At 34.9% G+C, this 25311-nt stretch overlaps 1 protein-coding gene across 2 annotated transcripts in view; it reads left to right on the forward strand.

Annotated features, from left to right (window-relative positions):
* Positions 1–25311, forward strand: part of LOC143229506 (uncharacterized) — a 150260-nt gene that overhangs the window by 118588 nt on the left and 6361 nt on the right. Inside the window, exons 3-9 of one of the 2 annotated variants that reach the window (XM_076461943.1) lie at positions 540–770; positions 2826–3035; positions 7838–7954; positions 8269–8653; positions 8936–9683; positions 17224–17319; positions 22532–24353. In XM_076461943.1, the coding sequence (XP_076318058.1) occupies positions 540–770; positions 2826–3035; positions 7838–7954; positions 8269–8653; positions 8936–9683; positions 17224–17319; positions 22532–24353 (3609 nt within the window). The remainder of the gene's footprint in view (positions 1–539; positions 771–2825; positions 3036–7837; positions 7955–8268; positions 8654–8935; positions 9684–17223; positions 17320–22531; positions 24354–25311) is intronic. The other variant, XM_076461944.1, reaches the window with a different exon arrangement.

The raw sequence follows: 25311 nt of genomic DNA on the forward strand, positions 1-25311 counted from the left end.
TTAAATATGCCTCTTAATGTTTCCAAATGCACGAATGAACCTTAAACACTGTCAAAGAAAAGTCTATTAAAATTGTTTGAGTCCATTACTCATTACGATAAACCAAATAATTCAGTTTAATTTGAAAATAAAGATACTTCTTCAGATAGGTGTAATTAAAAAGCTTAATTAAACTCATAGCTCAATCGTGAAAATTAGCTTTCATCTTAAGTGTATTCTTATTGTAACCTATGATGTACATCATTTAAACAGTAGCTGAGGGTGCTGTTGTCTAGCAGCCTTCCCTTCAGTGTATCAGGGACGACTGTGGACAGATAAGACTAGTGTAATTAAGCAAAGAAGCTTCGCGTAGCTAAGCACGCGATAATTTGAAAACAAATAAATGTCACCATTCTGTGAAGTAAAACAGTTATTTTGTTCAACTAACCAGTTTTCGTCCATTGTGAAAACCTGTTCCTGTTAGTTCAATATTTAAGTGTGTAAATACATAAATTTTTATGAATATTTTAAAAGAACTATCAAAATATTGTGTCGTTTAGACTGTCTCCACCTTCAGCTATACAGAGACAGCAAAGAACGATGTAAGAATGCGCCGACGAAGGCCTCCTTGTCCCTGGAGAAGTTTTTAGGTTTAGAGACTAGTTTTACTCTGGACAAAGAAAGCAACACCATGGCTGTCATATGTTCAGATATGGTTGTGGTCCTAGCTTTTGACTCCAGGGAGCTTTTGATACAATGGCAGGTGAAAATCAGATCAAATTTGATCGAAGGTGAGTAATGATATAGCGAAATGTTTGTTTGCAATGATAATCACTTTTATAATTGAGATGTACAATGTTGTTACACTGTTATTTTTGTATTAAACAGTCTCACCAGTATGATTTATAACGTTCCTATACTGTTAATATATATTTCCTATATGAATATCTTCACGTTACTAAACAATCGACAATATAAGTCACAAAGTTACTATACAGTAGAACGTTGTTTCCAAGATGAGAGACAAAAGTAATATATTAATAAATTGTTGTTCAAGAAATGGCAAAGTTACTATGTTGTTCATAAATTATAAAGTTTCTGAAATGTTATTAGAAAAGCACTGAAATCATCGTTTTATTTAAACTTCACGATTTACTATTCTGGGTTGATAATGTTTAATAGTTCACAGCCTAAAATAAATTTTTTTTTATAAAATGCACTTTTATTAAACCAGCAGTTTGATTCAGAATTGATTAAAAAAAGGGAAAAGTCCTTTATTTACAACTTTGATCATTAGTTCTACGTAAAAAATAAACGAGTCCTTTAAAGTTCTTATAAATTCTTGTAATAATAATAATCATAAATGTTAAAATAATTCAGCTGATGCTTAACGAATCTCTCTGAATCCAAGATACATTGATAAAATTGAAATTTAGCTCTGAAAAATACACAAAAACTTTGTTTCAATTATATTTTAAAAGATAAAAACCCCACCGTAGTTTTAAAAAGCTTTAATCTTATACTACATCTACGAAACCTATACGATTGATTTTCTTATAACTATCTGCATAACACACACTAGGAATCAGAAACGTCTCACCATAGATAATTAGAACAAAATGAGATTTAACTAACTTTATTGACAAAACGTAAGTCTTCTCTAGATACTGTAAACGTTACATGTTTTAAACGAAACTAGGAGAAGTAAACATTAAAATTTCAATATCATGTCGTTATTATCTTACGCTTGTATGATTCAAATATTAACATTTGTAATTGCATTTAAAATCGTTAGCGGCACAATAAGGATAAGGATACCATAAAACAATATGGCGTGTGTTAGGCTTAGTTTCTCGTGTGCAAAAGACTATTTCCTAGGATTTCTAATAATTTTAATAGTTGCGTCTCTTTTTACCACGAATAATCAAGTCTGGAAAAACTTTTTATCCTCTGGTATAGTTCGATAATTCGCTTGATGTTTCTTTTTGAGATTTATACTTTAATATTCTCAATATGCACATTACTCTTAAGGCCATGGCAAAGCTACAAACCAGTCGTTTGAAAGCTACGCTTACGTGTCTTGAATCGTTATCCAAGAAGTACAATTCTCAATTTTACCTGCCGAATTCTATCGATTTTGTAATTCAGAGTTTTAGAGGAGCTAGTAGAAATGACGTCACTGGAATTCCATAAATCCTCCGAAGTTAACGCCCCCCGACAGGCGAACAGCAAAAACGTTCACGTGTACGTAGTTTCGAAGATTTACCAATAGCTTTGAAAATCTCAATTTTGATATTGTTAAAGTTTCATTTTAAATTGAAGATTAACTTCAGTGATGTTTTGTATCTCAGAACGACTGGTATGGATATTAACAATTTTATTGATAAGGAGAGAACAACGTTTCGACCTTCCTACGTCATCTTCAGGTTAAGAAAATGATGTTTTGATATCGAATTAGACTGACGTATCTAACAAAATGTCCCTAAGTAAGAATAAGTAACTTTAGAAAATAACCTACAGGCAATATAAACAAGAATACCTTTACTGTATCACGAAACAACTACTGTGATGTTAGATCGATACCTGGGTAACTACGCAAAAGTGGCTGAATGTGTTTGCAAACTGAAAGAAAATGGAAAGACTGAAAGAGATAAACACTATGAGCGAGCAGTCAAATTGAAACAAATTTCAGTAAACGGAGGATAAGACAAATATAGATTACAAGACAGATAATTGCCTGAAGATAAATAAATAAGAAATCTTTTAGAAATGCCGATTGAACTAATTCTTGGAGAGATTCAATAATTTTACGAGTTTAGTCAAAATGTTCGTGTGTGTCTTTACAGAACACAACTACCTGGTTCAGGTTTCCCACGTTCCAGCACGCAGTAAGCTTCCTTGTGGTCCAGCAAGGCTACATCTCCAGGACTACACGTTCTGCCTAACATCGGGAGTACCGCCAAAACTGTTGGGAACGTGGCCTCTGAAGGAACTTCGAAGATTCGGGGTGGTGCAAGGGAAATTCTGCTTTGAAGGAGGGTCTTGCTGCGGGAAAGGTATAAGTATGATAGGACTTGTTACAAGTCATTCAAACAAACTTTGTGAAAAATATTAAAATATGGGACGAAGGTTTCGAGTTTTGTGACCCAATCTCTGTATTAATCTATTCTTAAGACGACTGGTATGGGTATTAAAACTTTTATTAAAATAAAGTAGAGAACAGCGTTTCGACTTTCTTAGGTCATAATCAGCTGTATACATTTTTACTTTAAGAGAGTTTCTCGTCATCATCTGTCACTATTAATTTCAACTTCATTGGAAGAAAATGTATACAGCTGAATGATAAACGCATCATATTAACAGTTTTTTTTATTTTAACCCTTTAAAAGTTAGTTTTGTCTACAGTCTTATCTTGTAAGTATATTAAAATACTTTTGATATAAGGAAAAGAAAACATAAGGCGTAACATTTTTTGAAGTAACAACAGGAAAAGGAAAAAGATGGATCCCAAACATAATTTTAGATTTAAAATTGGAACAAAACTCAAAACTTGTGGATATTTTCTCAAAATAGTTTTTGCTTGTGCATCGTCTTTTGGACAACTTGAAACGATGTCTATTTCTGTTCTATGACATCTACGTCAGTGACTTGATGATAACACACACACCTTACGTTTCATAATTAAAATAATAAAAAATCTTACCTTCTTTTTGTTATCATTGACACGTGTTATGTTTTCACGCCTGCTACAAAACTGCCTACTTAAGCGAAACACGCTACATACATTAAAACTGGTCATATTTATATGGTCCAAGAAGTATGATAAATGACTATCGCAAGTTGAAAATGATGGAACATGAGATTGTTCTTATTTGTTCGAAAGCTACTCCAAGGTTAGTCGTCCTTACTTTTAACGCCCGGCATGGCCAGGTGGTTAGGGTATTCGACTCGTAATCCGAGAGTCGCGGGTTCGAATCCCCGTCATAACAAACATGCTCGCCCTTTCAGCCGTGTGGGCGTTATAATGTTACAGTCAATCCCACTATTCATTGGTAAAAAGTAGTAGCCCAACAGTTGGTGGTGGGTGGTGATGACTAGCTGCCTTCCCTCTAGTCTTACACTGCTAAAGTAGGGACGGCTAGCGCAGATAGCCCTAGTGTAGCTTTGCGCGAAGTTCAAAACAAACCAAACCTTACTTTTAGACCGATAGACCAGATGGAGTACACCTGATCAATATCGCTCACAGCCAATTCGTGGGTTATTCTAATCAAGTAAGGAGATTTGCCCATTACTCTTATAACACATTCACGAGCCCAAAGCACGGAGCGCGATCTTTACATTTTTTTATTGAAAATATCGATAAACGTCAAAATTAAATAATCGATAATTTTATTCAACCGCAATTTTTATAAATCGTTTGAAATTATTCTCGTATGGCCACCTGGTCAGAGCGCTCGGTTCTGGGGGTTGCTGGTTCGAATCCCTATCACATCAAACATGCTCGATCTTTGAGCCGGAGGGGCGTTATAATATTACTGTCAATGCCGCTATTCGTTGGAAAGAGTATCCCAAGAGTTGACAATGAGTGGTGATGACTAGCTGCCTTCCCTCTAGTCTTACACTGCTGAATTAGGGTAGGCTAGCGCAGATAGTCCTCATGTGGCCTTGCGCAAAATTCAAAACAAACCAAACTCTACAGGAATAAAAACAAAATACTGATCAGTGAAGTCGTTCTACTTCACTGCAACAAATAGCACTTCAACTGTGCAAAGATCACTTTCCAAAGATTAAACGAACATGAAAAGGATTTATTTATTTTATTTTTACAGTGATAAACACAGTAAAAATGTTTTAATTTTAAGATGGGCTTCCAGTTTTTAAAATGTATACATTAATTTAGGTTTTCAACATATTTTTTTTAAACTACTGAAATGTTTATTTCTTCAATATTCCATGTGTATAACAGAGATTATTTGTTTGTGTTTAAGCTAAAAGCAGCATAGTGAGATATCTACGCTGTGCCCATCATAGGTATCGAACCCCAAATTTCAGTGTACAACCCTTCAAGCTCACCTTTAAGCTGGTGAGGAGATGGCGTACAGGACCATAAGGGTTAAAAAATCTAAATTTAGGAATATAAATCCTTAAAACGTGACGTCATTGCTCATATTTCCCTCTGTAAAAGGTCTCGTATCACAAATAGCATGTTTTTTCAGTAGGTGGGGAGTACACACGAACATATATGTAAGTATAAAGGGTGCAATAGACTTGTTCTTATCCTGTCTCAGCTCGTTTATTTGCCAAAATTCCAACATTGAGATAAATACCATGCCATAAAAAGATGTTTTCAGTATACGGAATGTATTTGTGTGTATTCCTAGATCTTTGTCTCTGGCTTTAACTGTCATAAAATACTTCTAAATAATCGATAAAAATATCACATAAACAAACCTTTTCTATCCCAAAAAAATAAATAAACAGCTACTGGTGAATTTAATGGCTATCATGTTTTATGGTGAAATAACCTCGAAAATTATCCATTTTAGCCAGAAACTTTTATCTAATTGTGTTAACATCTATTACAGTGTTTAGTACAAAAAAAACTGGTAAAATATTTTGTTGCACCCATCATGCAATGTATTATTACGTATAACAAAAAGAGAATTATTTTAATACCTGGAAATTGGCGTAGAGTTTCATATGCTAACACCCTCTGGTACTTAATAAGATATTTATGTCTTCATTAGTTAACATAACCAAAAAAGGTATTATTTTACTTTGACTCTATGAACCATATATAGACTTGAACAAATATATCCATTTGTTATAACAAAAATAGTTCTAAATTAGCACAGAAAATCCATACGCAAACACTTGCGAATTCCCATAGTAAAATGTTTATGTTTTCGCAATAATAACAAAATATGTTAATTAGTAGTATTTTCACTCTGGAAAGCAATTTTAATCTATCATAAAATTTAATTGGAGTTTTTTTGGCGCTTTTTCTTCAATCGTTGTAACACAACGAACGTGATTGAATTATTGAAAAATCTGAAGAAAGAATGCCGTTAAGGCTGCGATTCCTAAAGTTTTTTTACCCACAAAGCACATTAAGAACGCCTGAAAGAAAAAAAAAAGAGAAAGACGCCACTAATTTCTACGAGTTAGAACAAAACCTCACACATACGCACGCCTGAAACACGGGTAAATGAAATAAAATGGCTTCCCTCTGTACTTGTTTTGAATTTCGCGCAAAGCTACACTAGGGCTCTCTGCGCTAGCCGTCCCTAATTTAGGAATGTAAGCCTAAAGGAAAGACAGCTAGTCATCATCACCCACCGCCAATTCTTGGGGTACTCTTTTACTAACGAATAGTGGGATTGACCGTCACATTATAACGCCCCCACGGCTGGGAGGGCGAGCATGTTTGGCACGACGGGGATGCGAACCCGCGACCCTCATATTACGAGTCGCACGCCTTAACACACTTGCCCATGCCGGGCCTCTCAGAAAGTGACGCCTGTATTTATTTCTCTGAAGTAAGTCATTTTCGTTGATTTAGTATCTCCGGTGGCTTCGCGGTATGCTTGAGAATTTCTAACGCTGGAATTCAGAAATGGCGAGCATTTTGGTGTGACGAGGATTCGAACCTACAACCTTCGGATTACGAGTAAAGTGCTGTAACCACCTGTGTGAGGTCACTTGATAATCACATCGGCATTTTTATTCTAAAGTATGTTATTATTTGCTTTTTAAACTGCAGTGAACAGTTAAATTTCTCGCAGTATACTACTATATTATTTGCGATGCCGCAGCGCGCCCTTTGGAAAACTTTAAGTTATGGAAGTATTTAATTTAATATTTGGTCCTGTTAATCATGAGAGTTTAATAAAACATTAATGTTTTAATAATGTTCGAACTTGAGAAAAAGTAAACAGGAATAAATATTGTAACATTTGTTCATGTGTATTTACCTCCACACAGGAAATGTAACATATAAAACTGTTCTTGTATTTTATACTGTCATTTCTAAATCATACTGATGTCTTGATTGATCAAAATAACAAAGCTTTAAATGTAATAATGAACTGATAGAATGGAAACACAGTTGTAATATATCTATTAAATATTTCCTCAATATCCTAGTTACTAAATTTAAAAATTTATTTTATGATTACTTGTTCAGCATTCATCAGATTGAAAATTAGTAATTCATTGTAAAGTTCCTGTTTTACGTTATTAAGCACAAAGCTACACAAAGAACAATCTGTGCTCTGCCCACCAGGGGTATTAAAACTCTCTTTCTAACTGTATAAGTCCGCACATATATCACTTTGGTACTGGAGGGACCTCACTATAAAGATCAATAATTGTTGGTTCATTGTTAATTTTTGTTTTCAGCTCAGATTTTCACAATATACTATCTATGTTTAGTTCACCATAGGAAATCGAACACCAGATTTTTGGATTGTAAATCATCCTTAAACTTAACACTGACCCAGGGCATGACTTACTGTTAGATACACAATAAGTTACATGTATCAAAACCCTATTATAGGTGTTCTAAGCCCTCAGATTACCCTGAACCATCGGAGGCAAGGAATAACTGCACCTGGAGTTTCTGCTCCGATATCGTCTTGTTATCTTGCCAGAACTGCAATCCATAATATTATTATACCTCCTAAGCTACTTGGTTGTCATAAAAATATAACTTACTTTGTATGTTTGTTACGGGATAAAAGTTTAGGCATGGCGAAAATTAAAAAAACGAGAAATAAAGATATCTTCAAATATTATATCCTCACAATCTTCATGGACTTAATAAAAAACCTAATCCCTATGGCAATATTTCTGATAGGAGAAGGTCTTCATATCTTACTGACCAATCAAGCAACAGACCTTTCCGAAGCCTTTGATCTAGCGTCGAGAGGAAAGCTGTTGAGCCGTTGGAGATCTGCAGCTCGTGCAAATTCAGGTATCACATTTTTAAATGTTTCAAGGTGATTCTCACATATTTTAATAAGTTTCTGATTTCACGTTTAATACTTTAGTAGCAGATATTTCCAATTTCTATTTAAACGGTTTCATAGGTGCAACTTGACATTATGATTAGAAAAAAAAACGCAAGCTTATTACGTTACAATTCTGTAAAGTTAATGATAAGAGACTTTCTTATTTATGCTCTTATGCATATTCCACCAAAGCCTTGGTAGAATCCTGTAGAATGTGATTAAAAATATAATAATCGGAAATGTTCATAACATCTTAATTATTAGTTGAATATTTCAGCTTTGGATGCATCGTGTCGAAGATCTCTTCAACCCAAATCGACAAACCGCTATTCTGAAAAATACAGTAACGAATCCAGTCGACCCCTTCTCAGCTCAGGTTCAGATGGCAGTACCTCTGATGCCTGCTCCGAAAATCTGCGTTATGGTCCAGAAATTCGAGTGCGTAATGAAAACTACCCAGCTGGACCAACATGTAAGGTCCACCATCGATGGCCATCGGGTACGTCACAGTTTACAACACCCTTGATAACCACTTCTAGTGACGTGGAAAGTGTGGAAACGATTTCAGTAACTTTGAGCGATTCTCGCGAGTCAACACCACAATTAAATCGACGACTGGAGACAAACATGAATGTTAATATCTTAGATGAAGAAAAAGACTGGTAAGTTTCATGAAAATATTAAAAGTATGGTATTTCATTTAGTTTTTATCCAGAGACAAACATAGTATGAATAACTTGAAATCTGCCTTTAATTAATATACTTAAAGCAAGCATAGAGACATTCTTCTAATCGCAGGGAGTATTTTTTTTAAATCATACATTCGTACAAGAATAATTGATTCACAGAAGGGCAGGAAAGGAGAAATTCATTATTTGCTGAAATCGTAAGCTCTAGATTAAATTTTTTACATTCCTTTGTAACAAAAGCGTTTTATTACACAGGAATGCCAATCAGTGTGACAAGTGCGGTCGACAGTTCTGTACGTCGGTTAAACAAGTATCCTCATCTCCAGAGACACGTCGAGAGAGTGGTACTTCCACCCCACAATGGCTCCCAAACATTAAACCAGCGTCTCCGACTACAGATGAAAAAACCGTGAGCGGTGTGAAGAGACGGCCTTCCGACAGGACATCGTTATCTTCTCAAAGTAGTCACAGTAGCAGTGCCAGTAGCAGTGGCTCGGAATACTCGATTCCCAGAAACTGTCTCGACAACCTCTACGACAGACCTCGAAGTGCCCACGTTACTACGGGTCTCCCGAAATTCCTCATTCCTAGGAGTGCTCCTATTCAGGAGGAATCACCTGGTTTGTCTAATTCGGTAGGTCAAGAAGAAGATGAGTGGCCAGTTGATTTTCCTACAGGTTCTTTCAATGGAAACTCAGAAAAGGTTTGGTCCAGTCAAGTTAATCCTCACGTGCACAAAAGAAGTGCCTTTTGCATGTGCACCGCTCGTCAGTTAGACGATTCAGGCAAAGCTAAAGGCTCGCCTAAACATGACACTGGAAATGTAACTGCGCTTGATGTATTTAGTTCATCCCAAAAATTAACCATATCACGTGAACCTACAGACAGGGCTCGAAAACAACAGGGTCATGGAATGGGGCTATTTGACCCTAAAAAAAATACAGTGTATCCGTATGCACACTATGCTGTCCCAAGAAATATTCTTCTTGTTGAAAGTCTAAAGGTAAGCCGTACTGGGTTTGTGAATTGTAAAAGTGTAAGCATGTTAGTAACCCAACCTTCCACAGATGCAAAGATGCGAGCACTAATAATAAAAACAAGACTCTTGGTATTCTGATTTGTTAGACATGAATATCAAAAACATGCCCAAATCTCATCAACACAAGGAGTGCTAATAAACATTAACACATCAGGATCATAGAAACATCGGTGGACAGTGAGTACACGGCTCATAAAATTAGTATAGCTTTACTTTCATTGGATAGATTGTTTAGGCAGAATATTTCATGACGAGTGCACTGGAAGGGACAGCAACTGCCTGGTATAGAAAAATATAAGTGTAAAGGATGGCGTTTCAAAATGTCGTCCTATACACTTGTATTTTTTTTCTACAACAGGCAGTTGCCACCCCTTCCAATGCACTTAGCTTGACTTTTATTTATTTTTCAGATAATAAAGATTGAACAAGACTAAATTATCTGATGGATATTTTGCCTTTCTCGTCATATTCTTATTACAATAGGAATTTTAACAATTTTCTAACTTGCGTTTATGAACCAGGTTTCCAGACTACTTTGATGTTCCAAAAATCTAAACTCAAAAGGAGCGTAACACAATTCACGACAGAATTATGATTATTAAGGTAAAATGCATACCCAGACTAGTATACGCTCTAGCCGTTTGGCTTACATGATTTTTAGAACGTTTTCGGTCATGCTTAAGTACATATGTGAAATAGACTTCTTCAGGTGTACCAGAACAGAATCTGAACACTTAAAAGGTAAAATGTAAATTATGCTTCGCCAGGTTTTCAATTACCTACAGTTGTTTTTAAAATCTATATTTTATATTACGCTACTGAAGAAATATATATATAAAGTTAAGTGCATTTGATACGGATGATTTGTATATGTTAATTCAGTGGCATGTTGTCGCAGAGACGCTATAGTCGACAAGTTTAACACGATTCTCAACCACTCCGTCGTACAAATTCACCATAAATAAACTTGTGAATGGGTAAATATATCATTACAACACTGCAGACCATGTAAATTCTAATGACCTGACATTTTGAAGAAGAGGAGTTTAAGTGTTTTCCTAAGATATAAAAAATCGTACATTAAACTCCAAAACTACGAATGTTCTCACCTGAAAAAAATTGCAACAAAGATTAACCCTTCGACCCAAAAAAAGGAAAAAGTTAACAAAAAAGGATTTAAGTTTGAAAAAAGCTCACAAGATTCCAGAAATACCTCAAAGTCAATAGATGTTTCATGAGAAAGATACAAATAAACTGAAATCACGAAAGTGTCATTCAACAACATACCTCTTAGATACCCGGATGCAGCTCTAATGGACTTTGGTACCGTTGATTTGCTTAAACATAGTCTTCCAAACCAACATTCTATATAGTGAAGAATTCGTAGAATGTTTGTCAAGATGTCTGATCTAGGATTTGTGAAAGTTTGTCATAATGATTTCGGATAGTACTACATAGTTATGGTTATCAATAAATGTACGATCAACGACGGTTGAAAGTAATTCCGAGAGGACTTGCATCATTGTTCTTGTAAACTGCAAAAAGATTCGTGCAAGATGCGAGATTAAAATGTTCAACATTTTTGATGAACACCAAATAACGGATTTAGTTGTAAATTTTATTGTTCTCATTTTATAAACACTCCACCCTCGCCGCCACCGTTGGGCAAAGGTAAGTTTACCGACTTGCAAGCTTAAAGTCCAAAACTCAATTCCCCATGGCAAATAGAGTAAAAATCCACAATTGTGTAGCTTTGTAGTAAGGAAAGCAACAACGTGGTTCTACTAGTGTAATATCTAAACTAACTGCTTAAGTAGGTTCAGTCAGGTCATTTATTGGTTGATTTGAAAAACATCTGATTAGAAATTATTTTAATATCCAGACTTTATTTAAAACTCTGTTTATGGCTGCTTGAGTTTAGGTGTATCTTGTACAACTTATCAAGAAAATAACTCGTGTGTTACCATAATCACGGGAAAGCCTTCCGTGTAACGTGAGCATCAACCTTTTCTTAGTCTAAAGTTTTATTAGAATAGTTTCTGAATGTGTCCCACAAGTTGTTTAACCTTCGCAAAACACACAGTTTGATTGCCTTGTACGCCTGTTCTGGAAACTTATGTTTATAATCATATATGGGAAATACTCCTAACTGTATTTATTACCAGTGTATTGACTTATTTTTTAAATCAGTGATTTGGTGCTTTTTATCTACAGAATGGTTAAAGTACATGCATAGTTAACATTATTCAGTTTTTATGTATACATACATAGTTAGCATTATTCAACTTTTGTGTACGTACATAGTTAACATTATTCAGTTTTTGTGTATACATACATAGTTAGCATTATTCAACTTTGTGTACGTACATAGTTAACATTATTCAGTTTTTGTGTATACATACATAGTTAGCATTATTCAACTTTTGTGTACGTACATAGTTAACATTATTCAGTTTTTGTGTATACATACATAGTTAGCATTATTCAACTTTTGTGTACGTACATAGTTAACATTATTCAGTTTTTGTGTGTACATACATAGTTAACATTATTCAGTTTTTTGTGTGATTATTATGAACACATATAATTTGAGTTTAAAAACTAAAATATTTACAATTCACACCAATTTATTGGCATTATTTAAAGAAGATATTACTTTTCTGGGCACAAAAGTCTGTGGATTAAGAACAGTGGTAAGAAGTCATCAACTGATGTAGTTTATCATACTTCATAGTTAGCCATCGCTCTTCTAATATCTGTATCTTTTATGTCTTACTTTAGTTGTTTTTCTAACCTGTATTTATTACAAAATTTGTGTGGTTTTATAGTTTTCATATTTACTACGTGTCAAGTTTTGAACTTCTGTTTTTCACTAAATTTATCTAAAAAAATATAAAATTATAACTTGTTCTCATGCCATCATTCAACCTATATATGCAAGGTATTTAGATGTTAGCTTCATATAAGCAAAAACTAAAACTTAGCCCGTCTTTGGAATATATAGTTTTTGTTTTTGTTTAATTTTAATAATAACTGTCAACCTGTAACAGCCGTAGAAAAAATATATATAAATGAATAAATTATTAAGACCTTGTGACCGAAAGTAAACTATTTAGGTCAGAACTAAAACGCATATGGATTAATGAAGCCAATCTTTATAACAAACTAACTGAAGGCACATAATATCGTAAATCAATACACAACAGAGTTACAACCTATAATGATTAGAATACATTGATTCATCCATTTGGTGATGTCGCTTTAACAATGTTTTCAATCGTAATTCCTATAATATTTCCGTACCAGTTTGGGAGATTCTGGATAGTCTTAGATCCATATAGTAAGCTAGCAATGTAAAATAATGATATTAAGTATTAAAATATAGTGAAGATTAGTTTAGCATTATAGACAGCAATATTAATGAATCTATGAAGAAAACTAAGAGATTCATGACAACAGTATTCTTGTTTGTAAAACAAGTTATCATTACTTGAAAGATAAATATATGCTCATAAACATTCGTGTATTAGAGGTAGTCACGTCCATTAGAAGAAACAAATAGATTTTATTAAAAAACATATTGAATGACGTAAACAAAAGCACATTACTCGCCAATGTGGAGAATCATACGTATGTCCTGTCACTGGATTCTTAGAAAGAAACTAATTAGCTGAACCACAATCATGGTGTTCATTAATTAAACTTGTAACCAAAACTAAACTTATGACCGTAACAAAACTCATTACTGGCACCAAACATACTTCCTGATCTAAACACGTATATTTGAAAATGTTTATTTGATACTTTTTACATGAGTTGAACATTTTCGGAATATTTAATTTATTAATTTTCAAACATCAAAAAATACACAATGGGCTCTCAGTACTTTCTGCCAAGTGTGGGTATCGAAATAAAAAGTTTAGTATTATAAGCTCTCAGGTTTTAACTGAGTTACAAGGAACATTTTGAAAATATTTAAATTTTTTTTTGTTATATATCCAACTTTTTCTGGTTAATTTTTAACCGAAGCTATGTCACCTAATGTAACGTGCTTTAACTCGTTTGTTTAAGTAGTTTACTATAATTACAAAAAAATATTGAATGTAAGAAAACATTACAGAAAATCATATTAAATGTAATAAACATTACATAAAATTATATTGAATCTAATAGACTTTACAGTATAACGAATGCAAAAAATATGTGAACTAAACGTGAAAATAATGAGAAACTTTTTTTTCTCTCGGTAAGCGTTCTCCAAAAATTTAGTGGTATACTTACGAACTTAAGCGCTAAACTAGGGTATTCAATTCCCTACGATGGACAGAGTGCGTACAGGCTATTGTCGTGTAACTTTGCACTAAGAAAATACAACACTTAATAAACTTCATAGTTTATTTATGCTAATCACGATTGACTAACCAGTTTAGAAAACGAAGTAATTTTACGACACTTTCCACTAGAAATAGCAGTTCAAATTCACCTGAAATACTTGTTTCGTAATGACAATATGCATTACGTTCAATCAACAACTACATGGACAATTACTCAAACCACACGCTAGAGGTTTCTAACTTTATCAGTAAATAAATAGAGTCACCGTTAAAAGGACTCTTTCAAACTAGCTATTTTTTCGCTATTAAAATATGTGGCTAAACAGAGGAGAAATTCTTTACAGACGGAGCGCAGCATGGTCAGGTGATTAAGGCACTCGACTCGTAATCCGAGGGCCGCGGAGTTCGAATCTCCGTCACACCAGACATGCTCGTCCTTTTAGCTGTGGGGGCGTTATAATGTGACGGTCAATCCCATTATTCGTTGGTAAAAGAGTAGCCCAAGGGTTGGCGATGGGTGGTGATGACTAGCTTCCTTCCCTCTAGTTTTACACTGCTAAATTAGGGAAGCCTTGCGCGAAATTCAAAATAAACCATATCTTTACAGACGGTAATAACATTACTTTACTTTCTCGTAGTAACAACGATATAATACGTCTTCAAGATTATTTAAACTCTAAACAGCTGTGTGTTAAATTTACATACGAAAATGAACGTGAAGATAAATGATTTTCTCCACATGTTTATCTTAACCGTCTGAACAACCACTTTACAACATTACTCTATCAAAAGAAACGTATAGTTGTCTGTACTCGTTTTGACAGTTTTATACTAGATTCTTTCAAATTCATTCTTATGCTAAACTTCACTGAAATAAGTTTCAAAATATATATCACCGTCCACTCCGAAATTACTTTTCACAATGCTTTATGAATAAACAGCAATGTGTTTCTTTGGATTCTTTTCGAAATAATAACACATAATATTTTGGAAAGTAAAATCCAACATTGATTTACAGCTTTCGTTAATTCTTCCTGTTTCATTCAAATTATCCTAATTATGGCTCAAATTCAGGCAACGAGTCAAACCTTTTATTTACATATTAAATTACTAATGGTTTTCATATTGTCTTTGAATTCAAAACCCTTATAAATCTTTAAAAAAAAAACATAACTTGTATTTATTCCTGGTGTTTTCTAGTAGTTACAATGACTGGACTATGAATTAAGTGATTCATGGTTCTCGTCCCGCACTTTATGGCTGTGAGCACGTTTCTATAAGAATGGCATGGTAAGAATTATTTAATGGTTGTGTATGGGTTGTGTTCGAAATTGGGGATGGCTTGTTTTGATATATCATAAGTTCATCAATGTCAGAATGTGAAATATTGTTTCAAGTATCCAGTTTCCTCCCTACAATTCAATATAGTTGTATGATTGCCATTTCACCATCTCACTTTCCATATACATCCATACAACCTTAATAATATTGATGCCTGGATTTTGTGCAGGCTAAGCCATCGTTGCGACTGTTTTATTGGTTTCTTTACCATCAAGTCGTAGTTTCATCACATTTGTTGCATGCTTGGACTCATCATCTTGCTGGATAATGAATCCTTGTCCATCGAGTTGTGTCCATTGAGCAGTGATAGTATCATCAGCTGTTCGTAGATAACCGACTCCGCTGGCTAAGTTACAGCCCTAAACTTGTACTGATTCTTCACGTTCATAGCCTAGGCGTGACCTACTATTTAGAATACTGTTAACCGAAGGACGCTTCACGCTTTCAGTTGTGGGTGCTTTATAAAAGTGGTAATGAAAATCTTGCTTATTGGCTAAGAATAACCACTTTAAACGACGGGTGCTACCAACTCGATGCTTCCCGCTGGGCCACAGTTCCAAATTAGGGATGGAAATGGCTGAGCCAAAGTGTTCTCTGGCCTGCCTGTTTAGTCTGTTGAAAACAAAAGGTGAAGTTTACGTGAATAAACAAACATTAATGTTTTTCAGCTGTTTATACCTTCATGAGAACATCTGATTTCTCTGTTTATTTAGCATTCGAGTATCTATATGCTAAAGATAACTTGTAACTACAATGTAAAATATGTAAGAATACTGTAAGCCACGTGCTTCAGTACCGCGAATGACGTAGAAGCACAGTGTATTAACAGACTGTACTCTAATAACATTATTACATAAAATGTATCTCCATAATATACGTTCTTGAAAAAAGTAGTAAATTTTATAAAGAAAAACAACACATATATATATACCCAACTCTGAATATGTTTAAAGATAGAGAGGTTAATACTTCTTCTGATATTAATAAACAAAACTCCTTAATAATACTCACACCACAGAAACTCTACACTGTTCTATATCCTTTTTACCCAATTTACATTTTAGCCAACCTTAAATTTTATAAGTAAAAACGTTCTTGTAATAAGAAACTATGTTCGTTGGGTTTCCTTATTTTAATTATCTTAGTAAACTACTATATATCTATGTTCGTTGGGTTTCCTTATTTTAATTATCTTAGTAAACTACTATATATCTATGTTCGTTGGGTTTCCTTATTTTAATTATCTTAGTAAACTACTATATATCTTCGTTGGGTTTCATTATTTTAATTATCTTAGTAAACTACTATATATCTTTGTTCGTTGGGTTTTCTTATTTTAATTATCTTAGTAAACTACTATATATCTATGTTCGTTGGGTTTCCTTATTTTAATTATCTTAGTAAACTACTATATATCTACAACCCTTTCCCTCACATAGTAGCTCACCAGTAAATATGAAAGCTTATAACTCTAAAAATTATGTTTCGATACCCGTGGTGGGCACATCAAATAGCCTATCGTGTGCTTATGGTTAACAATAAACAAGCGAAACAATTATCTTTGTAAAGTTAAACTGATCTCAACTGCTTTAATCTCTTCCAATGGATCGTTATTCACTTGATTAAATCTGTTATCGTCATCTTCGCTGTCTTGTAATTTGTATTAATTAAAGAGTTACAATATAGCGTTAATACATTATAGCTGAATCCAAATGAATTCGAAGATTATCTTTTTGTCTACAAGAGCTTAAAGACTTAGATATGATGTAATTCATAACGTACAGTAATAAATCTGCTGTGTTACGTGAGTTATTCGTGTAATTTTTCAGGAGAAATATTCCTTTGAGTGCTCAAAAGACGAGACGTGGAATCCACAGGTGCCTCTACTGACCACGGAAAATTATGATATTCCGCGCAAACTCAAAGTAAGTCCAACGTTATTTGAAACAGAAATCGGTAAGGTATAAACATTCCGATCATGAGCCCATGTAAGTTTATATGTGTAATAAACGCAGAAGACAAATTACTTTCTATCAGGCCAGCTTATATATGCGTTCTGCAGAATTACTTGACTGTCAAGGTACACTATGTTAATATACTTCACTAAAAATGAAATGGTGTAGTTTACAAGGCTAGTTTACCTCTTTGTCCGCACTATGCTAATGGAACGTCACGCCAACTTTGTCATGGAAACGGATTACGTTGGTTAAACGTTGAAGCTGAAAGTCATATTGGTTCTTTATTATCTTATTTCTTGCAGAACGTAAGCTGTCATTAATTAACTTAATCAATTGATTATCCTACAATTGTAAAAGGTGTGAAAAATATCGGAAAGAGAAAAGCTATTTAACGTTGTATTTAAAGTCTACAAATCCCCTGCTGAGGCAGCGGCACGTTGACGGACTTACAACGTTAAATCTCGGAGTACAATTCTCCGTGGTAGACAGAGCGCAATTAGCTTACGGTGTAGATTTGTTCCAGAACGAAATAGGCTATAGAATAATTTAATGATAAATTAAATCATTGTAGTGACTTCAACTTATTCTCATAAGTTAATTTATGCAACTGTTTTTTTATTTGATGAATGAATTAAAATGCAAAATTAACTAAATTTACTTTTTTTCCAATTATATTTTCACTTATTTCAACCACATTTCCCAAAAAAATAACTTAATGTTTGTTTAAGCAACACGCACATTAAAAGATCTAATATGAAAATTATTATTGATTAATTATATTACGTTATATTGCCTTATGTTAAATGTATATTTTATTAGATTTAATACTTATTAACTTCATAACAATACTAAATAACTGTTGCGCTATTAGCAAAGAAAAACTCCGTCTGAAAATGCTAATATAAATTATTGTAGATTTCCTGTTTACCATATATACGAGGGCTGTTCAAAAAATTCGCGGACTGACGTCATAAAACAAAATGTACTTTATTTAGAAGTTACAGGTCTGGGACCCCTTCAAAGTACTCTCCTCCCCAACGGTGTTTCCACTTGTTGAAACAGTCCTGGTACGCTTCTTTTGTAATGTCCTCCAGCTCCTTCGTCGCATTTGTCTTAATCTCGGGAATCGCCTCAAATCTTCTTCCTTTCAAGAGTCTTTTGAGTTTGGGGAACAAGAAAAAATCGCAAGGAGCAAGGTCAGGTGAGTAGGGGGGGGGAAGAACAGTGATCGAGTGTTTGGCCAAAAACTCACGAGTTCTGAGGCACAAATTTCGCAGCAACGCGGTGCATCTTCAATTTTTCGGTCAAAATCTAGTAACAAGATCCAACTGATATCCCACACTCTTCAGCAAGCTCCCTGACAGTCAGACGTCGATTTGCCCGCACCAGGGTGTTGATTTTGTCGACGTGTGGGTCGTCAGTTGACGTGGAAGGACGTCCAGGACGCTGATCATCTTCAACGGACTGTCGACCATCCTTAAAACGTTCATGCCACTTGAAATATGCCGTACGCTTCATAGCAACATCACCGTAAGCCGTGTTAAGCATAGCAAAAGTTTCAGTCGCAGATTTTCCAAGTTTAACACAAAATTTCACAGCAAGTCGTTGCTCCTTCAGGTCATTCATTCTGAAATCCGCCAAACGAAAAAATCGCACTTCACTTAAAACCGCGTAGCTAATATACAAATGAAGATATCTGCAATCGGGAAACGGCGTCGTAATCAGCTGATCTGTACGAACCTAGCGACACCAAGCGGATTCCCCTGGAACCAACTGGAGCCGCGCAATTCAAACAGTCCGCGTATTTTTTGAACAGACCTCGTATGATTGCAATTTAATGCACATTAATAATGGCAAATTAATAGCTTCTGTTTTATAAAATTAGAATTTGTATCACTCCTTACAAGAATGGTCACATATTAAACTAAAGCATTACCGACTCTAGCAAGTTTTAATAAAGTGCTGATACTTCGATATTTTGAATGGAACGGCATGTACCAGAACTACATTTTAACATTGTTTGGCGTTTCGTAGGTAGTGTAATACTACCGAAGCTTATTCGATTTATGGAATATTATGCAACAGTCCTTTCCGACGAAAAATATTGTTACATCCTTTATTCTTCATGGCATTTGAAAATATGTGAATCTGGATAAATTTAGTGCGCAAGAACCGTTCAGCAAGAGACCCGCATCAAGTCGCACCCAAACATAGTAAGCACAGTGCAGCGTCTTGTAGTTGGTGAGAATCCATTAATACAAATGTTACTACTACACAGACTCTCTTAACTGTCGAGTACCTCAAGAAACTGTAGAATGAAACGAATCTTAAATATCCACGCTATTTCACAAACAACACATCAGACAAGTTGCTGGATATATCGACTGTGGATTTCAATGCGATCAAATTGTTAAACACTTGTAAACCATCATTCTGGTGCATTATTTGGCCTATTGAATGCAATTAAGGAAGAAGGGTGTGCTTTGAACATGAAAACCTCATAAGGAGCCTTTTGCTATGTAAACTACTCGGTAGGACTGTTTGTTATCAAGGTGCATGATCGTCAAACAGGACGTGATTGCACGTAACACAATGGACTGTATTGACGTAGTAAAGCTCTAGTTCGTTTTAATATAATGTACTCAACCTATGTAGGCGTAGCAAAATTTAAACCGTAACGAAAGTATAGCGCAGCTGGGTGTACTGTAGATATTTCATTTTCGTATCTCACCTGCCATAAGTAGATGATAAATTAAATATTTTTAATTCAATGTGCTGTTCTCAACCTAAACAAAGCAAAATTTATAGATTTGGTGTATAAGAATACACTATCACTTATCCATTATTGAAGGGCATGTAAACATCAGAGTTTATAATTGAGGAATCGTACATGGATTAAGACCCGAAAATATAAGTACATATGAAGAAGCAATGTGACTCTTAGTTTAAACTACTATGTGACATAGTTGCAGAAATAAACTTTCTTGTTGCCACATCTCTATTTAGCAAAACCTATAAGGCCCAGCATGGCCTGTCCGTTAGGGCGTGGGTTCAATGCCCCTTTGCCGAACATGATCGCCATTTCAACCGTGGGGTCGTTATTACGTTACGATTAATCCCACTAATCTTTGGTGAAAAAAGTAGTTCAAGTGAGTTTTCATGACTAGCACCCTCCCTTTTAATATTTCATTGCTAAATTCTGGACGGATAACTGTAAAGAAGATTAGGGCTACCAATTAAATATCACTAATGATGCATCAGCATATAATGTGTCCCAACAGCCATAAACAACTTCGAAAATAATAAAAAATCGAAACCAATGCACTCCCACTTATGTAACTTTAATCGGTTTAAGGTCATTTTCAGCCTGTTTTTAACAATAGCACCATTTTTAATACCTTTAGTCTTTTCTATATTCTTCGTCATTATAAGGCATAATAAGTTTTTAAAATATAACATTGTTTAAAAATTGGGCTGTTTTGTTATAGAAACTACTGCCTGTGCAGCAGTAGCAAAATCGGCCCTTTTTCACTTTTATAAGTGACTAAACTTGCTTCATTTTGTGATGCAAATAAGCCATATGGAAAGATAACCGCTGAATAAATATGCATTAACATTATGAACATCTTGTGTTTAAGTCCGTTGTGTAGTTAAAGTTATATTATATTGATATAATACTAATGTTTGCTACATCATTTATTCGGTGGGCGCTTTATAACGTTCACACTGACGTAATGACAACGAGACATCATTCAGTCTTGCCGAAGAAATTCAGATATATTACAAGTCACGTGAAGTGTGGACTTAATGGGAGAAGACTCGCATTATGACCATATAACGTGAACTAAGAATATACATTCAAAGGGAGGTGCGTCCCGCTAGTTCAGCGGTAAGTCGACGGACTTACAACGCTAAATTCAGGGGTTCGATTCCTCTCGGTGGGCTCAGCAGATAGCCCGATGTGGCTTTGCTATAAGAAAAAAACACACACACACACACACACACAAAGAGAGGAACATCTGTCGTTGCAATTTCATTTGTATTAAATATTATCAAATGAAAACACGTTGCACCTGATAATCCTCACCTCTCGCCAGAATAAAATAAATGTTCAGGTTTGGAGTTTCCATGGTTGTCTGAAAAATGTCTGAAGTAATTGGTACTGGGTTTAAACTACCTGAAGAAGGTAGTATCACACCCCATCAACCTGAGGGTGGACTGTATGGCGTGTGGATCATTAACGAAAAATATGGTCTTCGTGCTAAGAACTAGTACCGTCATACTTGATGTAGGGTATGCTCTCTTTGGACTCGCCATGATAGTTAGAGTGGCACACCTCTACTAGCCTAGTACTGCTTGTAGTGCGCCAGAGAATACAATACATATCTCGTTCTTATATTTCACCCTGATACACCATATGGCATGTGGAAGCCAATCAAACGGTTATTAAGTATACCTGCTCTTCAAAGGGCACATTGAAAATTGGTTCATCATGTATTTCCTGGGTCTCAAATGCCACAGTGAACATTGTCTCACAAGGCAAACTACCCTACCTGTAAATGTTCCAAAAGCTGCAACAGTCATTAATAACACTTTCAATGAGTCGGAAAAATGTGAGCACTAAGAACACACAGTATGTGAAATGTGACTAATTTGTGGTTGAATTATGTACAAGTTTATAAACAGTTTTATGAATATTTTTGTAGTTAAGCTATGTTATTTGCTAATTAATTATTATATAGCAGAATGTGAGGCAGTCATGGTTTAGTGTTTTATAGCACATTCCCTTTATAATAAAACATAATGAGATAATATTAACTGGTAGCCCTTCTCATGCACAACAGAACATATATATTTTATTGGACATTTCTTTATGATCTCACTTAAAGATGTATGTTTTAAAGTTTTAAAAGGAACATTTTTATATTCAAAACGGATGATTCAGCCGTAGGAGAGCTAAAGTTGAAGGAAAGAACCAACAGTTTTCTTATAAATAGTTCCTAACAAAGTACCATACGAACATCATGGTTCAGTTTACATTTGTACCTTATGAATCGTAAGTTATCACACTTTACAAGATAGCAGTCATTTATTTATTTCTATATGTGTGTGTGTGTAAGTATGTTTTATTTCAGTATTCCTCTTGCTGTTTGCTTGATACTACTTCATATCATTACAGGAAAACTTAATTACAGAGAAAAACAAGTCGTCATTTGACATGCAAGTTCCAACCTGTTGCACCTGTAGTCATCCAAGAACATATAATCAGACCAGACCATTTCAGCAGAGCTTTGTTAAAAGCTGTGTTTGTCACAAGATGATGTCATGGGCGGGAAATATCATGCCTTGCTGGGGAAATGATGTTCTAGATGACAAAAATCAACCTTCAAGTTCTGGTCAACAGAAGCACGAACTCAGAAATGTCGTAGAAATCCCTGTGTGTACTGAACCTACAAAGAGACCTGTTGAAGTAGTTCTTGTGGATGGAAAAGAACCACAGCATATCATCTTGAACTCAGAGTTACAAACATATCAACTCGACTCATCACTGCCCCCTGAAACTAATACAGTGAAATCTAGTGAGAGCTTAGCAGAGACAAAAAATACTGTGACCTCAACTGAGAAGATATCACATATCCCAGATGCTTCCATTAATTATGTAAATTTTCAGAAACCGCGAACCTCGAAAAGTGGTGAGAAATGTAAACTCATTAATGAAAATCGAGACTATGCTAACTTGGATTTTATACAGTCTTTACAGTTATACGAAAATTCGGCGTCCGTTTTAGTCGGCCAGCCTTCTGACGATGAGTCTCTTGTAAACAAGGCTTCTGTAGCCTTCTTGAATAAAAATGATAAAACATACTTCAGTACAGAATGCGATGGAAATTGTCAGGTGTTTTCAGGTAACAAGTCAACTCAGGATGTCCTGTCTTTAATACACGATAGTGAAAATATTTATGAAATGATGTCATGCCAACACATAACGTCTCATCCACCTGAGTCACGTGTTGATAATTACTTACCAATGGAACCTGTTGATCCTTGTAAATCTCTAATTTCGGTTACTTCGATATCAGCTTTAGACCTTGTTAGCACTGGATTAAATCCTACTGAAACTCCCAGCAAATCACAGAGCACGCAAGAAAGTTTACCCCTTAGACCTTTTATGCCCTATTTTTTACCAAATAAGATTCCAGACTTAGAACAGGAAAATATTGGAAAATCTAAAGATGAGAGTGAATTTTCTACTCCAAGAAATCTACTCATAAAGAAAAAGGGTTTAATTCCTGAAGAAATCCTTTCTGGAGCAACTCGATCAATCTCCTTAGGTAGTTTAAAAAAGAAAGTATTAAAGAGGGAACGTTCTAATTCTGTTGAGAGTCGAGAGAACGCTTCTGAAAGTAGACAAAGCTCTTCTTATCACCAAGTAGAAGTATCTAAAACTCTCCCGGGAAGAAAGTGTTCAATCTTGGCTAAACTGACGTTAAGAACAAAGGAGAAGTCCTACAGCACTGATGAAATGTCTCCTTCATCTTCAGTTCCTAATTCTCCTAGTAAGCATTCTTTTGAAAATCTTCACAGGCTTTCGCAGTGTAGATCAGCAGACTGTCTGAAGACGGACGAAGATTCAAAGTTGTCTGAAGATGAGGACCAAAGCAATGATCCTCTTCCTAATCAAGCAAAGTGTATCGACAGTGGTCAGTACCAACTAAGCATGATTAAAAGATCGTGTAGTGTACCTTGCAAGTCCAGAAGAAATGAAATTGGAACGAAAATACCAGGGCTTAATGGATTGCCAAATCGATTTCTGGAAGAAAGATCGCCACCCACTAACGATACAGGTACTACGTGTATACATGGGTCACTTCCTAGAAAACAAAATCCGGAAAACTACACGAAGACCTTTTCCACTCAAAACAGTGTAGAACATTCTAGAAAACATAGAACTTCTGGTTCACGTAAACTGTCGAAAAGCTGTCGATGTAAAAATACAGAAGGTAAGAGCTAAGACGTAGTAATAGTTGTTTATGGTATACTATAATTTTTATATCTATAGCACAGAGCGATGACCAATGGGGCTAGATAACCACTAGAACTGTTTCGTAATAATAAAATGGTGTATAAATTGAAATGTTATATTCACGTAACATTGTTGAACTTGTCAAACCTGCAAACATACTCAAGCACACACAAACTAGCATTCGGCAAAATATATACTTTAAGAACATTTAGAGTGAATGACGCAACAACCAACAAGCCATTTTTAGTAAAAGCGTAATTCCTAGAACTTTAATTTTTGTTTTCTGTAAGAAAAAGTAACTAACAGAAAAAAAAACTAATGAACGGATTTGGCTCAAAATGGAACTATTGGTTTTTAAACTCTAGATTTTTAAATACTGACTGGAAATTTGAAATTTAAAAAATTACGTCCAAAAAATGAGGAAGAAATACATACATTTAGGCTTCTGCGTTTCTTTAAGTCTAACTCTCTACTAATATATGTTTATCACAAGACAGTAATATTGGGACTATTGTGTTTTAAAACATGAAATTCTTTATGCGGTCCCTTACCCATCTGGCCATCTCGGGCCCGGGCGAACACTTATTTCATTCTGTTTATGATGTTCCTACGGATTCAAGCAGATACATTGTTGTCTAAATAGGGTAGAATGAAAGTGGTACACTGTCTGAAATGTTTTATATGAAAACGTGGTTTACCTTATAACAAGATGAATCGTAATAATTAAACAATTTTGAAATATAGTTTCACAAGAATATGTATAATAACTTCTCTAACAGTTTTCCTTTCCTTTTGTGTCGTGTTACAAATGTTATTAAAGCGACAATAGACCATCCATGGCCAGGTGGTTAGAGCGTTGACTCGTGATATGAGGGACTCGTGTTCGAATCCCTGTCACACCAAACATGTTCGCCCTTTCAGTCGTGGGAAACATA

The sequence above is a fragment of the Tachypleus tridentatus genome, chromosome 10 (genome assembly GCF_004210375.1).
Source record: "Tachypleus tridentatus isolate NWPU-2018 chromosome 10, ASM421037v1, whole genome shotgun sequence".
Lineage (NCBI taxonomy): Eukaryota > Metazoa > Arthropoda > Merostomata > Xiphosura > Limulidae > Tachypleus > Tachypleus tridentatus.